Here is a 12,088-nt window from a genome sequence, read left to right as displayed (position 1 = left end):
TATGTGTTTGTCCCCTAGACATGCTGGCGTTGCTGAGTGCGGTCGAGTTCGCTCCGTCGCTGGCTGCCCGCGCGGTGAGGCAATGGGCACGGACGCCGCTCTTGGTGGTCGCTGTGTCTGAAGGGCAAGGTTCTGACGGGTGTTGTATAAGTCGCGGGTAGCTTTTTTCGTCACGACGTTAGTTGCATTTTTTTAAAACCACTGCTCCAGCAGGGCACACATAACCGGCAAACGGAGGCCTCATGAGAGCACCTGAGGTTTTAATAAAGTAGGTGGCGCAGGATCTCCAGGGTGCCCAAGGGATAGCGGGGGGATCAGAGCTGGAAGCAGGGCGGCCCGTAGGTTGAGGCCGCGGTAACCGAAGCGTGCCAGGAGGTGTTCGCATAAAAAACTGACTATCCGCGATAATAGACAGCCGATCTTATACAGCCCTGGCGCGCACAGGCCTCCGCGAGCCCCAACCGACGGACCAGTCCGGGTTCTAGCTTTCGTGTCCCCGTTGCCGCTTTGGTGTCCTGTAGACTCCGCTAATAATGCGAAATAATTACACGTTGTTTCAATTACTAGAAAATACGAATGAATAAATATAATTACGTGCAGCCGCCAACTTGCGATGCTACGTTCGGCACTACCGCGCCCCGCGACATCTGCCGGCACGCCTAGGGACATACTCATACAACACGCGCTAAGAAACTCCTCCGTAGTGCCTAGGCAGAGTCATATTCAAGGAACAAAAGTCGCCACATTTCCTCTCTCGCGCCCGCTCTTACTCGTGCATGCGTGCAAACGTCCGGCATCTCCGCAAGTGCCACGCCCCGCTATACGTATAGCAATGGGCAACCAACGCTGGAGTTTTCACGACGCCTGCAGCGCCGCCCTGGTGGTCAGAACGTGCACAATGCAGCCGCTCCCGCGGACAAAAATTGCTACTGGTAGTGGCGTTGCGTGCCCTGAAAGTCGAAGGAAAACAAAAGGACGCCGACGGTACTGTTGCGCATACAAGTGCCGCAACTACGTCGGGATGAGAGAGGATGTACCCTTCTGCGTCTTTCCATCTAAACCCTACCAACAAGAATAGAGGCGGCGTTGGATCCAAGCAGTCAGGCGAGCGGTGTAAGTTCCCGTCTTGTCGCCCTGTCAAGCGGTGTCGGTTTGGTTTCTGAATCTAATTTCGCGCCTGTGCTTGGTTTATTCGATAGTGAAGACGGTGAGCCGTGGCAGACAGTACCAAACAGCAGAATCTGCAGTCGGCATTTCGTCGAAAACAAAATGAGCAATAGCATGCACTATCCACCATATGTACCAACCATTTGTCCTTCGCAATACCACCGCCAAGCCCCTTCCAACGCCACCGCACCAAGCGAACGATACTAAAGGTAAATATTATCCATTCATTGCCAAGAATTATTTGGAAGGGAAGCTGCGGTGTAATACGAGCTGTGCGCTCGTACTGCCGGCGCACGCGCGACTAAGCCGCCTATGTGTTTTTAAAAATGCGCATGCGGATGAGGACTCGGCACTGAGATGCATCCGGTAAATTTATGTAATTAGTGCTAAATGTAGCCAGTGTTGTTACGGATCCAGCAGCGGAGCACTCAAACTTTTTCTTGAACGAGTCAGCTGATGCGATAAAGCTTTCTTCTCCATTGACTGCTGTGGCGAAGTAACATAATTTTTATGTCTAGCCAGAGAAATATGGAATGTCTTCAGGCCAACTAATACTTCCGAAACCATAGCGCAGCCGGACCGGAGCCATAGCTGCTAGATTTGCGAGGCAGGCTGCCACTCAAGCATAGCAACTGCATACGGCGCAACCGTTAAAGAAGCACACGTGCTCGCCGCGAAATACTGTGAAAAATATATAACGCTTAAAAAGCTCCTTTCGTCATTTCTTCACTTGATGGCGCTAGCTTCTTTACGAAAACTGTTGACTTGAAGCGGCGCGAAAACGGAAACATACGAACTATAATACGGCCGCTCACGTGTGTGTCGCCTGGTCGGGAGGCTGGAATATGCCGCGTTTCGTCGCCAGGGTGGCGTGCAACGCACTCTTTTCGACGCGCCGCCTATATAAGTACGCGCCGGGACGCGTGCCCTCTCCTGTGGCGCGCGGGGCAGCGGGGGTCGTGCGAGGGAGGAGGGGCGTTCTTCTCCGGCGGCTGCTAGGGTGCCTCGACGTACTCGCCCGCCGCTCCGCGGAGAGGAGATAACCGCGGTGTCCACTACGGCACTGCCTACGCGAATCGCGGACGCCGTAGTAGACGGCCTTGGCGGATGCCGAAGGGACGCGTTGCCTGCGCTCTTGTGTCTTGTTTGCGGTTTGGCAATACTTTACTGGTCTTCCGCCAGCTCCACTAGTCTCTGGTGCTTGCGATTGCAGAGTCACGCATAACTTTTTATAAGAGTGTGTTAAGTCTTAATGGCATGGGGGCCTATTCGCAGTATTCAAAGAAATGCCGAAAAAACCTGCAAGCAAGGAATGAAGAAAGAACAACGATTATTGGTACGCACGTACTGCCGCTCTACAGTGCGGTCGCGCGCGAATAGCTCGGTTACACGAGCCAGCCTCGGTAACACAAATGGGCGTCATCAAGTACGTGAGGGCATGTGGAACCCACGTTGGATTCAATTGGTTTCAGCTGCTGTAGTCGTCGGTGCTAGCAGAGCCCCCACTGTTCTGGTCACCGGCATCCGGTGTGTCGATCTCCGCAACACCGTAATCGCTGTGCAGCTGCCCTTGCGAAATTGTGACGTTGTGGTCCACATGCACAGCTGTCTGTTTCGGGGTCAGCTGAGTCGCTCTCGACGGTGACTCGGTCGCTTCGAAGTTTTGGTTGAGCGTGTATATAATCAGCACTAGCGTGCCAACGACGGACAGCAATGCGATGGTCAGTATCACCAGTGGGTTGACGCCCTGGCGATGCTGCAAAAACAAGCGGCAGAAAGGTTGCGGTTTTGTATTTATTATAGTTACATGATTATTCCTATTATTTTACATTTGAAGCTCGATTTAACGAAGTGATGACAACGCTCGAATTATTTCGTGAAATCGGGACGTTTGTAAAATCCAGAACGGAATGTTTCGGTCCTTCTAAATCTAATATTGTAACGTAGCAACACGCAAATGCTACCCCGGCATTATATTTGCCGCTAATCCGGCCATCTGTCGCATAAACCATGAAATAACGAAAGCGACCACCGCCCCTACCGAGGCGGTGTTCTGTTCCATGCATGGAAGTGGCGTGTAGCCTCGTCAAAATAAAGCTAGGGATGTGACCATGCGGCCTAGACGTTCGAACGCGATAGCTTTAGGGCGCACGCTCGAAGAAACGGTCTGTCTCATAAGTAGAAAGAAATCACTGCTTTCTTTACTCATTTATTTCAGGAAAAAAATCTTTCTATTGAGTTCGGCCAAGCTTGCGTCGTTAATTCAGGTTAATGCATAACATTGAACCATATGTATACCTGCAGGGAATGTCAATTTCTTCGTTAGATCGGGAAATTTGTAAAATAGCGTTTCGTTAGACCGAGTTTTAACTGTGTATCGCAATAATGTGCATTTATAACAATATTATATCGCGTGTTATTATAAAGCGCTGCTTGCTTTATTCCGGGCACATTGCCGAATGTATATTTCCAACGTCGCCTCAATTCAGGCATCTTAAATGAATAAACCTACTTGAGTCCAGTGGTGGGATCGAACCTCGGCGTACCAACTCAACAGTCCCATAGCTCTATCCTCTAATCGCTGAGCCACAATATGTTTCGTTTCCTATAATGTAATGAACACACATTGGACGTAGATATCGTTCTATGCAGTGTGACGTACGTGCCAACCATCTCAAACACCTGGGGAGGCTTGCACGAACCCTTAATAACGAAAATAATATGTAAAGCATATCTTTGCATAATCAGGGCCAAGTTGAAACTCGATACAACCCAATGTCACAGAGTTTCTCGGTGAATGGCGGGCACCACCATACACCCTCATGCTCACTGGCCGCTTAGAGTTACTGTGTTTGGCTTCCAGATTCCTGCGGGAGCCATATACAGCAACTCCATGTCCGCTATTCGTTTGGTGCCTCCTATCCTTGCTCCACTCAGCGGTACGGCTGTACGCATACAAATAGACATGGCTCGGTAACGCTACCCGAGTTAGATTGCACGTATGCCTCTACTTGTATATACAAATGCCGGCCCTCGAAATTAGTAGGCGGAAGAGGAGCGTAATAGAGCAAACGTTCTGCACAGACTGCAGAGGTTTGCGGAACGTACCGAAGTGCCAAGGCCAGAGGCGAAGCGACTGGCCGACGATATACTCGCGGCGGCCGAGTGCGAGCAAGAAGAAACGCAACGCCGGGCCGAAGAACAGCGGCACGCAAACAGAACGGCCACTGAAATGTCCGCCGAGACCTAGCGGCGCCGATCGGAGGGCCGCCACTTCTGGGACACATACGCGTACTTTCAAAAGAACTATGTTAAAGACCAATTTCGTGCAGCACGTAGCGTCTGCGACCGCCCCGGTTTCCGATCGCACTTCGTCAGGGTGTGGTGGCCCGAGGGATCTAGATGTCGCGGTCCTCGAGCGAGCGTTTCCCCGAGAGCGCGCTGTAATGGCTGGGGTCGGGCATGAAATAGATGGCAGCTGGCCCATGCCATCATCCAACTTATCCATGCTGAGGAGGTTGTTGAAGCGAGAGACTTGATCGGGAATAAGGAATAGGGGATTTATTTACAATATTTACATGAGAACGTTACCTTTCATCAGTCTAACATGACTGAAAGAGGAATGCACCCTGAGGAGCCGCCAACGGCTCCTTAAATACACTCTGTCCTCCCTAGATCCCTAGGTGAGGGAAAACGGACGTTCAACCTGCTACCGATTCGGAGCGTTCAAAGTCATCGTAGCCGACCCGCCTTTGAGGGGGAGGGCTTACACACTCAGTTCCGCACAGGTTTCACTGTCCACACCAAGGTGAGAGGGTTTTCGCAGACACGGCACTTGCCCCGAGCAGGCGCCTCTTCATCCCAGTGTTGACTCCACAGACAATGGCCGCCGCGTCTGTCCATGACTTCTAAGCCCCATGAGACGGCCGCAAGACATCTTCTCCCAAGAGCTCCAAGAGCTTCAAACATGTCCTGACGGCCACGTCGAGTCCACAAACAATACTTGGTCCGCCGACCGCGTTTAGTCATAGCGGCGCCGAGGGGGTGTCGATGCAGCCCATCGTCGTCCCTACAAAACGAGTCGCCGCAGCAGGTTGGGAAGGGTTCCAAGGTCGCTTCTGGGAAGATCGCCACCTCCGCAGCTGCAGCTGGCTAGGAAAATTTTGTATGTCGGTACCCTTGCAGGCCGTTCGTAAGAGCTCCTCCATGGCCCGGAAAATATCTACTGGCCAGTGCTGATAACCGCTGCGCAGGAAAAGAATGGCTGGTGGCAAAGGGGGGGGGGGGTGCCTTGGCTTGCAGCGACCAGCTGTGAAAGGATGACACCGCCCCAAAACATCCAACAAGGACAGGCAACTGCAAAGCGAACCCCACAACACGGCTCTGCGCCGCATGACGTATCTCGGATCTCACTTTAGACCCGCTAAGCTTCAAAGAAAACATGAGTGGAGAAACAAAAAATGCTGCATTTCGCTATGCCAGTTTGTAACGAATTTCGTGCTGACAGTTTGGGAAATCATGGAGGGAATCCTGCTAAATGAGAGGGATCTTCTTGGCTTAATATTAATAACAACCCTAAAATTTAGGCGGGATCCCTAAACCCAGAATTCAAGTTAGCCTGCTAAAACCATCCGCATTGCTATGCAACTTTCCCTTCTTATATCTAACGGAGAAGTTGTACTCTTGGAGAGTGAGGCTCCATCGCAGCAAGCAGCCATTCTTGTGTGGCATTTGATTGAGCCACGTCAGAGGACAGTGGTCGGTCTCGAAAATGAACCTCGCTGCGTACAAGTAACACGACTATTCCTGGGCTGCCCAAACTAAACAAGCACATTCCTTCTCTGAAGCGCTGTAGGCTTCCTCTCTTACAATTAGTTTACGGCTGGCATAGAGGATAGGATGTTCCTCATTATCGTCGCCGACCTGCGGTCGCCGGCCATTGCCGCCGACCGCAGGCAATCGCCGCCACGTCTGTCCAGATATCTAAGCTCTGTGAGATGGTCGCCAAACATCTTCTCCCAGGAGTTCCACTGCTTCAAACAAGCCCTGACGGCCACGGCGAATCCACTAACAATACTTGGTCCGCCAACTGCGCTTAGTCACAGCGGCGCCGAGGGGGTGCTGATGTGGCACATCGTCGTCCCGAATGAGATTCTTGTGGAAAAAAATATGGGGTAAAGTGCAGCGCAGGCACTGGTTCTCAGTAGAGGACACCTCAACCACGATGCACAAGAGGGAGGGAGAATGAAAGGAAGGAGTCAACAGGATCAACAGCACCGAGACACCTCGGACGCGAAATGGGCTTGGCTCTTACCGATCTGCATAGGCGACGGCCTCTGCGTATGTGGCGCTAACTCGCGCCTAGTCGCGTTGAAGCAAAGCTTCTTGCCCGACGAGAGCGGCGACACACGTTTAGCGTACCTTGCCGTCGATGTTTGGGCATTGATCCAGCAAGGCGCAGAGAGCACCAGCGACTGCGGCTATTCGCGCGTCCTTTGGATCGCTGCTCGGTGCGGTTCCGGGGCTGTGAGGTGCCATAGCTGCAGATGGTTCGTCGCAGTGGCCTTGTAGGGCGTCGCTGTAGGATCGGCTACGTTGGGTGCCCGTAGCCTGAGTAGGAGCGGCTGTGTGCGGCTTGGTCGATGCGGCCAGCTCAAGCGCTTTTTTGCGTGAAAGGGGTCACCCTGAGGACGACAGCAGCGCGGCCGCCTTTCTCTCGAGCTGCCACTCGGGACAACGCAGCTCAGTGGACAAGTGGCGGCCGCCGCAGTTGTAGCAGCATGACATCTCTGCAGGGTAGTCTTTTGTTGCGTGCTACTCACCACAGCGGAGGCAGCGGGCGTCACGAACAGGTGGCGACGGCGTGGCCGAACACGCCGCAGCGGTCGCATGGGAGAGGGCGGGGCAGTCGAGCACGAACGGTGCGCAGTTGCCTGAAGAGCCGTACGTTTTATGGCACGACGCTGCCGGCGAACATAACGCTGACGTTGCGCCCCTTCGCGAGCAGGAAAGCACAGTGACGGGGGCACTGACGGGGGCATCAAAGGAAGGGTTGGCCCCATAGATAATGCCCACACAGGAGTTGTGGTTGAGGGCTTTCGAGTGCACTTCTACATCGTCGATGACACACACTTCAAGGACAGGCGTCAAAACAGTTCCGCGCGCCACATCCATGGCCACTACATTTCGGCGGAAGTTGACGTGAACGCGTCTCACGCCTAGTATGCGGGACACCTGGGCAGCGATGGCGTCCCTCGAGAGGGCCAGGAAGGTGTAGTTTCGCCCGACGGGTCGGTGCAGCACCGTAACGGCATCGTTGTCATCGGCAGCGCCGTCATCGGAGGAAGTTTGGGGGCAGTCCAGCAACCGTCGGAAGCGGCTTCTCCTTTTTTCGTCCGTTTCTAGGCTGCGCCGCAGTGGACCGGCAGGCTCGCGCGTCGTTTCCAGCTGCGGGCGATAGTGGGGAGGGTGAGTTGCTTGCCACACGCTCATCTGTTCCCTCAACGCCTGGGGCAGGCGCGGGCGTGCTCGGCCGGTTGCCGTGGCACGAAGTGGCATCGGCGGGCCTTTCCTCTACGAAGGGAGGCGCCAACGCCGTCGCGCGCGGACCTTCGTCCGGTTCGAGGGCGGTCAACTGCGTGGTGTTGAGCGGAGGCGACGGGCAGGCCGCCGGCGACGAAAGCGCGGCGCGGTCCGGTCGCGCTGGAGTTGTCGCGGGCGAGCCGGTCGAGCCGGTACGGGAGAACGAAGTGTGGGCACTGTCGACGTTTCCGGATAGCAAGAAGGTGCCATCGCTCTTGGGGATGCCAGGGGACGACGGGGAGCTCGTACAGTCGTCGGCGGAGGTGAAGGCTTCCGCCTTGGTGTTGTTCGAATGATCCGTTGCTGCGGTGGCATTCGGCACCACGAAGCGGAATGACCGGAAGGGAGCCTCCAGGTCGATGGGCGGGCCGCGCGAGGTCGCTGTCGCATTCACTTGCCTGGGCGGGCACGACTGCGCAGAGCCGGGGTCATCCTCGGCTGTCTTAGGAGGTGAGGGCGACGTGGAAGTTGACGGCGCACGTTCGGAGCGTGGGTGCAAGCCGCGCGTCCTGCGCAAGGCGGCAGGCGACACGCGCAGATGACGAAGACGAGGTGGCGGTCCAGGCAGATGTGGCTGGATAATTCGGTTCGCTTCCTTGAGAAGCAGGTCGAGGGTGCGGGATCGGCCGTGTACGGGTAGGAGGCGGAAGCCAGGAACAGCGTACTCAGCGTCATCCATGATATAGGTGCCCTTAGGGAGGTAGTGCAGCTCACGAATCCATGCCTGCTGCCATGCGAGCCCTGAGAAGGGCTGCGCTGAGGAGCGCGGTCGACGGCGAAGGCGGGCGCGCGTGAGAAATAGGGGTTGAGACGTGATCGTCGGAGTGAGGAGAATGCGACCGCTCGCTACGATTGTCCGGGCTGTCTCCCTACAAAACGAGTCGCCGCAGTAAGGCGGGAGGGTTCCAAGGTCGCTTCTGGGAAGCTCGCCACCTCCGCAGCTTCAGCTGGCTGGGAAAATTTTGTACGTGGGTACCCTTGCAGGCCGTTCGTAACAGCGCGAGTTCGCTCGGGCTTGAAGCCACGTGCTTGGGAGTAGTGCTTCGCACTGACTTATATAATCATCGATTATTATTTCTGTTTCCATTCGTTTACCTGTCATATCCGTAATGTTTCTTTGTCACGTATCGTTCTCTTTGTACAGCTGACGCGGTCGTGCTGCAACACATACTGCGTGAAAGCCATCACTCTGAAGAGCCAACCGCGAACGCGCTCAAGCAGCAGCGGCCCCAGATGCTGCAACAGCAGTACTTCTAAGGGGTGTCGCTCTCTTTGATGCATCAGTTGTCAAGTTTGCATCAATCTGTGAAGGCCTATGAAGGGTGTCTTTTCAATGCTGTTAGTACTTTTTGGTAGCTTCACGCACTTTTATTGAACTTTCTGCCTATCCGCGAATGTATTTAACCGTTTTGTCGCCATCATGGGTCACTGTGTGGTCCATGATTTAATGTGCACCATCGTGTTGCTGTGCTGCGGTAACGGGGTTCAAACCCAATCGTCGGAGAAAATTATGTCACTGGGTACGTGATACCGAGCATGTGCGGCCTTTTAATGAGAAAAAAATCCCTTAAAATGTATTTGCGCTGGGAGCAAATGAACGCTCAACATGTACGTTGATACGGTCTTGTCTGAATGCATATGGACAAAACAGCACGCGTGGACTTTCCTGTTACACCACTGGCAAGTGCCAGAGGGGAAACAGCCGTACGTGACGCCTTTCTGAAGCGGCGGCACGCTGTGTCGCTACATTGCTTCAATCATCGCATCCTAGGCAACATTTATCGCGAGATGCGTTCTTCCGTATTTTTATTTCATTGCAATTTGCTTTGTTTTTGTTATTTTACGCACTTTTCAGAGACTATCTATGCCTGCAACAGTCTTCCTCACTAACCAGGGTCACGGGCAGTTCATGGTCGAATGGGTATAGCGCATCGGGCTCCTGCACTGTAAAAATTTTTACGCCCCTAAGAGGAAGCTTTAGCATGAGTGCTCCTATCTAAATACATGGCAAAGAGAAATTAGTTTTTCGTGGCAACCACTGCACCAAATTTGACAAGGTCTGCCGCATTTGAAAGAGAATCTTGGAATCTAGCGACTGTTGGCTTAGAATTTTCGAATTAGGTCTTCAATGTTTAATGAGAAATGGGCAAAGATCGCAAATTTTCAGAAAACGAAACCATCAAGTTTACGACTCCGCGACTTAGCAATGAAATATCATATCACAATTCTGTGAGTTGCGTATATTAGTACATCCAGAGCGGACAAAACGGATATGTCCCACATGATTCTCAAAAAAATAGTTTGTAGTATGGACATAGATCTTCTGTCGAACCCTTGTACACGACGTAACAAATTCACGTAAGATGTAAATAGACATGTTGAATTTGTTCGCTTTGAAAAAATCTAATGGATGCCGTTTACAGAACCGCGATATGTATTCTTGATGCGGCGCTCTTAATGTGTAACCTTCGCACTTCAACTTTTTTCGAACTTTCGAATGTTCGAAAATTCTTTCGACAAAACTCGGGCCCTAAATCGAAATTCCGTTTCCAACTGTCACTATAATTTACCTTCCTCCCTCAAATGCAACAAGTTTCATTAAAATCGGTCCGGGGTTATCTCACAAAAGCGTTTTTGCGTTTTTCATGTATTTGAATAGGCCGCGTCGGACCTGGGCCCTAGCTAAAGCTTTTTTCTTGCCGCACTGGTAGCGCCGTTACTGTCAGGGCCTTACAATAATTTAAAGAGGATGACAACGGCGCTCTGACTAGACGTGCGATGACAAAACACGGAGTTCAAAGCCATGCAATCATGCTGACAGCCTTAGACTCACAGAAATATCCGAGAGGAGAGTTTCGTATCTCTCCCTGTGAAATTATCTTATCGGACATTTCTGTGCACCCAAGGCTGTCCCTATAATTACATAGCTTTCAACGACTTCTTGTGTCGCCGGACGTCTAGTTAGGGCTACGTTTTCGGCCTCTATAAATTTTTGTGATGCCCTAACGGTAAGGGTGCTACCAGTGCGACAAGAAAGCATCCTTAAGGGCTTAAACATTTTTACCGAGGGAACAGGGCTAGAAACCATTTGTGGAACCAGTTTCGGCCACCGAGTGTGTGGCATTGTGCACCTATGCACGGTTCTTCAATGAACGCTATTTGAGGCCAACTTGGGTAACAGGACAAAAATGTCCCTACAGTAACAAAAATGATCCTCTAAATTGGTCCGATTCTCAGCACAGTCGAACCAATGGCCCGCGTCATCTTTAGGACAGGTGGCGCAATGAGTGCAGGGGCATGCGCGACGGAGCAGCCCGGCTGCATACACGTCTCGGCGTCGGCAATGAGTCCCGTCGATACGTTGCATCAATGCCGATCACGTTAACGTCGGAATTCATCGTAAGATGTGTTGTGGCGGATTTCTTTTTTGTTAGCTTTCAGAAGCGAAACATTAGACTCGTGTACGAGTAATTCACTTGATTACAGACGTCCCTGATTCGCTCTGTGTGAGCCACAGCCGTGAATTGATTTACCTGTGCTAGAGGCGGTGGTCGGAAGAGCTCCTCGACCTCGCCCTCGTCTTCCACGTAGACCTTGGCCGGTGGAATGTGCGCTGGTGGAATGTTTGCTGGTGGAATGTGCGCTGGCGCAACAGCGGCCACCGGCGTTGCAGCGTCCAGCGGCGCTACGGAGGCACGAGGAAAGTCTGCGGGGTCGTCATCCCCCGGCGCTACGGAGGAACGACGCAAGTCTGCGGGGGCGTCAACCATCTTGCTGCTCTTCTTCTTTTCAGACGTGGCGGCATTGGTGATGTGGATGGTTTCCATTGTGACGCACACCGCCGAGGAAGGCTGCCCACACAAGTAAAATTGAAATCACTAGCAATATTTTCCCATCTTCGTTTTTTCATATTTATATCCATAAGGATAATCGAAATATGTATGCGTATTTCGCCTAGTATTTTGCCACTAAGCTTGTTGCCTATTCCCCACAGTGAGTCTGTGCCATTCTGCACGGAATAATCATTGTCATCATCACCAATAGGTACTCTCCATCCTTGAACGTAACAAACGCGAAAAACCATTTTACAGCTAGGCGCCCCCGCGCAGGTACACAATGCATCGAAAATGCAACTAGTTCATGTCTACTACGTCTATCGTGAACTTTTTTTGCTTTCTTTTCTTTAATTTAACACGCCGTTGTATCATTTTAGAGAGCTTTACAATTTTGTGGTTATTCCAACAAAGCTGAAGCTTCCGATGCAATATTCCTATCTATACTTCCTTATGCTCATTCCTACAAAACATGGAACACTCCCATAAAATTGGTCGGTTGATAC

The 12,088-nt window shown here is 52.3% G+C and overlaps 1 protein-coding gene across 1 annotated transcript; it reads right to left on the bottom strand.

The window, feature by feature from the left end:
• Positions 1-2,523: 2,523 nt before the first annotated feature.
• On the bottom strand, positions 2,524-11,529 carry LOC142564549 (uncharacterized). The gene is made up of 2 exons (XM_075675577.1): positions 11,283-11,529; positions 2,524-2,923 (listed from the first exon to the last, which is right to left on the bottom strand). Exons 1-2 carry the CDS (start codon positions 11,517-11,519, stop codon positions 2,636-2,638), a joined length of 525 nt encoding a protein of 174 aa, XP_075531692.1. The 5' UTR covers positions 11,520-11,529; the 3' UTR covers positions 2,524-2,635.
• Positions 11,530-12,088: the final 559 nt, after the last annotated feature.

This window comes from Dermacentor variabilis, chromosome 11 (genome assembly GCF_050947875.1).
Source record: "Dermacentor variabilis isolate Ectoservices chromosome 11, ASM5094787v1, whole genome shotgun sequence".
Taxonomy (NCBI): domain Eukaryota; kingdom Metazoa; phylum Arthropoda; class Arachnida; order Ixodida; family Ixodidae; genus Dermacentor; species Dermacentor variabilis.
The sequence above is the reverse complement of the archived record's forward strand: the minus strand, read 5'-3'. Positions and strand labels throughout refer to the sequence as shown.

Bases quoted from the DNA above. Each gene is read 5' to 3' on its own strand.
- LOC142564549 (XM_075675577.1), bottom strand. From the start codon at position 11,519: ATGGTTGACGCCCCCGCAGACTTGCGTCGTTCCTCCGTAGCGCCGGGG. The intron at 2,924-11,282 runs GTAAATCAATTC...TTGTTTTTGCAG, and splicing joins GACCACCGCCTCTAGCACAG to CATCGCCAGGGCGTCAACCC.